At 62.8% G+C, this 4,743-nt stretch overlaps 1 protein-coding gene across 1 annotated transcript in view; it reads right to left on the bottom strand.

Moving 5' to 3' along the window:
* Positions 1-4,743, bottom strand: part of LGALS12 (lectin, galactoside-binding, soluble, 12) — a 12,899-nt gene that overhangs the window by 4,112 nt on the left and 4,044 nt on the right. The window contains 5 exon segments of the mRNA XM_005857513.2: positions 82-93; positions 269-378; positions 3,321-3,450; positions 3,994-4,020; positions 4,628-4,666. Of these exon segments, the coding sequence (XP_005857575.1) occupies positions 82-93; positions 269-378; positions 3,321-3,450; positions 3,994-4,020; positions 4,628-4,666 (318 nt within the window).

Raw genomic sequence — 4,743 nt, 5'->3', positions numbered from 1 at the left:
TGCAGAGCCCTGGCATGGAGGTCCCCCCGGGGCGCACCCCCTGCTCAGTGTCCCGGGTGGGCCTGCTTGGCTCTGACCCACCTCGAAGAACCGCTGGGGGTAGAAGAGGAAGGGGGCCAAGATCAGCTGCTTCCGCCCCCAGGGCGACACCCACGCCAGCGTCCTCTCTGCGAAGGAGGCCCTGAGAGCCACTGCCCTGGCATGGAGGTCCCCCCGGGGCGCACCCCCTGCTCAGTGTCCCGGGTGGGCCTGCTTGGCTCTGACCCACCTCGAAGAACCGCTGGGGGTAGAAGAGGAAGGGGGCCAAGATCAGCTGCTTCCGCCCCCAGGGCGACACCCACGCCAGCGTCCTCTCTGCGAAGGAGGCCCTGAGAGCCACTGTGCCGGGCCCTGAGGGGAGGGGAGCTGCTGGAAGATTGGGCGGGTCCCGCCCCCAGAAAGCAGCTCTGGGGCCCTGACAGCGCAAGTGAAGCGCCTGCGGGAACCCCATGCGGAGACTGGACCCCTCGTGGCCACTCACGGGCTGCAGGACCACGGGGAGCCCACGACCTCGCCCGAGCCTCAGTTTCCCCTCCTGGAAACGGGGAGATTGGCGACGTTAGCGAGGGCCAGCGCTTCCTGGGGGCGTGTGCCAGGTACTGTTTACGTGTTTTGCAAACGGCGCGGGGGTTAGAGTGAGGCTGCCTGAGTTCGGCTCGGCCTCGGCCTCTCTCCAGTCCCGGGGCCCTGGGCCAGTCAGTGGCTCTGTGCCTCAGTTTCCCCATCTGTAATGTGGGGGCGACAGTACTGAGGAGAATTAAATGAGTTAACACATTTAACTCAAAGTGCTCAGAGCCACAGCTGCTGTACAACAAGCACTCAAATTACACCTATCATTTAAAAAAAACACTATAAACGTTAAAATACCGTACCAGACCTCTCAGGGCACCGCGAGGAACAGAGGAGGAATGTGTGTGACACGTAGCAAGTACCTGGCACGCAGTAGGTGCTTTGTAGATGCAGCGTTGGCTTTTCTGGTCCTGACCTGGGGTGTGTCAGCCCATTTTTCGGAGGCAAACTGGAGGGTAGAGGACTTCCCTGCTACTAGGAACAGCCGTGGGGCTTCCCGCGGGATGTGCACCAGGATTCAGGACTTGGGGGGCGGGGGGTGTCTTTCTGTCAGGACAGCCAGGTTCTGTCCCAAAGTCACTTTCTTTGCAACAGCAGCCCTGACACTGTGGCCTGAGCCCTCGGCAGGAAGTGGCTGGGAGTGGAGAGGGGCCTGGGGCTCAGAGGGCACGGAGCCCGGGAAGGGCCTGCCTGGGGGCCTCTCAGGGAATCCCTTCTGGAACTGTTCCTGGCGGGCACGCCATCCATGTGCAGCTTTGGGAAGAGGACGGCAAGGACTCAATGCCGCCGGGCAGAAGCTTGAAGGCGGGGACCCCGGAGAGGGGACTGCAGGGAGCCTCCAGCCCGCAGTGGCCGGGAGCTGGCCACCCCCCAATCCCCATGTCCCCCCTCAGCCCTGCCCAGCACAGCCGGTGCGTACTGACTCCCTCCGGAGGCCCGGGGAGCTCTGGGGGAGCTCTCTGAGGCTGCCGCCGAACCCCCAGATCCTCAGTGCCTGGGGGTGGGTCAGAGGAGGAGGACACACTTCCAGGGCACATGAGGCCCGCGCCCTCACATGCCCGCCCCGTTTGTCCCAGGCCAGCCACAGCTGCTTTCCGAAAACCAGCGGCAGCGGCGGTGGCGGCGGCGTTGCCTGCAGCCACTGTGCTGCGCCTGGATGTGGGAGGCCCGGCCCAGGCGGCCTGTACAAGTGCTCTGGCGGGTCCGCGCTACTTTTCCACTTTAAAGTCATTCCCTGTTCCGCAGCTGCGAGCGTTTGGGTAAGAGATGGCTCCCACGCCCTGACCGGTTTGGCTCAGTGGATAGAGCGTCGGCCTGTGGACTCAAGGGTCCCAGGTTCGATTCCGATCAAGGGCATGTACCTCGGTTGCGGGCACATCCCCAGTGGGGGATGTGCAGGAGGCAGCTGATCGATGTTTCTCTCTCATCGATGTTTCTAACTCTCTATCCCTCTCACTTCCTCTCTGTAAAAAATCAATAAAATATATTTTTTAAAAAAAAGAGAGAGATGGCTCCCAGCTTCTCCTTCAAAATGATCCGACCTGTCATGCACGGTCTATGGACACATGCTCTCCACTCCCCCAGCTCCCCAGCCTGCTTCTGCCACCTGTCGGGCCTCAGAGGGCCCTCGGATTCATGGCCTGGCGACAGAGCGGCTAAATCACTTGCCCTGTCACTCATAACCACGGGACTCGGAGCTAGACTAGGAGCCTGGTCTCAGGCCTCCACGTTTTTGGGGGGACAGGGGAGGGTGTTCTTTATCCCTGGGAATCATTCCCTATATGGTTGGAATTATTTCTTCTTTTTTTTTTTTTCCTGGTGGGGGAACTCGGGACCTCTGACACACAGAGGTGTGGGGACCTGCCCAAGGCCACCCGGTGTAGGAGGCAAAATCAGGAACCCAGCCCAGCGGAGCCTGGCTCTGAGGTCCGTGCTGTCCAGGGCTGGAGCAGGAGGGCAGGGTTGAGTGAGGTCAGTGACCTCAAACACAGTCACAGAGCCAGCGGAAGAGTGGGAGCACCGAGGCGGTCCCCGACTCCCCCGCCCCTCCTCCTCCGGAAATCGGATACGCAGCACGCGTGGAACACCAGCTGTGTGCCTGGCACAATTAGGAGCCTTTACACCGCCCTGAAGTCAGCCCTATTATTACCCCTTTCATAGGCAAAGAAGCTGAGGCGTAGAAAGGGAAAGGAATGCCTTGAAGTTGCAGAGGTAGTAACTGTGAGTCAAACCCAGGAGGCAGCATGGCCCCGAAAAGCCAGGGAATCCAATGCAATTCCAGGAACAGGAAAAGAGGAGGCGGGGTTGGGGATGGAGCACGAGTGCCCCCAGGGGGAGAAGTTAGGCAGCGGCTACTTGGCTATCGTGTCCCTCCAAGTCCCCACTCCCAGCGCCAGGCCTCCTCTCTGGGGCCGCCTGCTGTGTTTCCTAAACTGTGCTGTGTCGCCATCCTCTCGGGCCTCAGCCCGCGCCTCTCCAGAGCCTGTCCCAAGGCCCCAGGCAGGGCCTGCGATGAGCAGCATGGAAGATACTCCCAGAACTGGGGCTGCTGGGGCCGCGAAGGCAGCTGGGTCCTGGCCCCAGTCCCAGCCTGCCTTGTGCAAGCCCTGCAACCCTGACCAGCTGACTCCTCGGTCCGCTCCTCTGTGAAACGGGGTTAAATGGCGGCTTTGGAGACTAAGAGGCAAATGCATGTAAAGCTGGTGCCTGGCCTGGCGCAGGGAGGCCCTCCCTCCTCCGTCTGCGTACTTACTCCTTGGGCTCCGGCAAGACCAGCCCCCGCAGCACGATGACCTGTCCCGGCCAGAGACCCCGGGGAAGGGGGCGTGAGCAGGGCACCTCCTGAAGGAACATGGGAGGGGACTGAGGGGACTCACAGGGGGCTCAGGGAGGGCAGCTTCCCCCAGGAGCACTTTGGGGGGCACCCTCCAGGGCGGGCGGCCCTGGAGCAGGTAAGTCTCTGCCTCGAGGCCTGCAGCTGGGGGGGACTCAGCTCTGCCCGTTATCAGACACCCTCTGCAGGCCTGGCCTCTCCCTGCCTTTCCAGGCTGAGCTCGCTGCCGCTGTGCTGCGGGCACCACGGATGCCCCCCATCCCGCACCCCGAACTGTAACGGCCCGTTCCTTGGGCAGCCTCCCACCAGCCTGTGAGCTGGAGGCCTGGGACTGGCTTGTCCCTCTGTCCTAGAGCCCGGCCCCGGAGAGGATCCAGTAACTGTAACCGTGAGCAGAATAAAGTCAAGGTCAAGGGGAGCCGGAGCAGCCTGCCGCTGCCCACACCCCCACTTCTCTCTGGAGGGAGGGAGAACCCTGGGGGGGTCGGAGGGAGGGGGCGGCATTTCCTCCTACCCCTGAGGGCAGGTGAGGGCTGGGGGCGCTCACTCACCAGCCTGGGGCTCCCCAGCAGGAAGGGCTGTCAAGGAAAGAAGAGGGACACGGAGGTCAGGCGGGGTTCGCTCAGTGAAAGGGAGACTCTGGACATTATCGTTAAAAATGGGGGGTCAGTGGGGTTTGTCTCAGAGACAGTACAGGTGAGTGAGTGGGGCCCCGGTGGGACCCTCGTGAATTCAGATGGACGCCAGCTCTGGAAACGGGGCAGAGGGTCTGTCCCTCACTCACCAGGTGGCCTTGGCAATACCTGCGCCTCCTCCCCGCCCACCCTGCAGGCCAGCCCAGTCCAGCCGCCTCCCTCGTGGGCTGTGGGAATCGGAAGCTCCCATCTACAGGGACCTTCTGCTATGAATGCGGGGCCTGCCCGTTCAGGGCACCCCTCCCCCATTCCTCCTCCCAAGCTGGCCCAGGAGAGGAGCTGGGCGCTGGGCCAGACCAGGCCAGGCTCTCCAGGGACCAAGGCAGAGCTAGTCATATCCATGGCAACCATGCAGCGAGGGAGGGGCAGCTGGGCCTGTGCCAGGGGACCACAGCCCAGCAGGCGAGGGGCGGGTCACGCCGGGGGAGGGAGAACGGGGCTCGGCTCCTGTGTCTGGGACAAGGGCCCACCTTGCTCCCAAGAGACTCACGTGTCCAACTGGATACTCGCTGCCGCCCTCTGGAAACGGCTGTTGGGAAAGAGAAAAGGCAACCCCAGAATTCAGGGCTGCTGCCCGCCCCGGGGCCACCTGGCTGCCCTGCCTGC

This window comes from Myotis brandtii, unplaced genomic scaffold (genome assembly GCF_000412655.1).
Source record: "Myotis brandtii unplaced genomic scaffold, ASM41265v1 scaffold1112, whole genome shotgun sequence".
NCBI lineage: Eukaryota > Metazoa > Chordata > Mammalia > Chiroptera > Vespertilionidae > Myotis > Myotis brandtii.
Note: the sequence above shows the minus strand (reverse complement) of the source record. Positions and strands in the feature narration are given on the sequence as shown.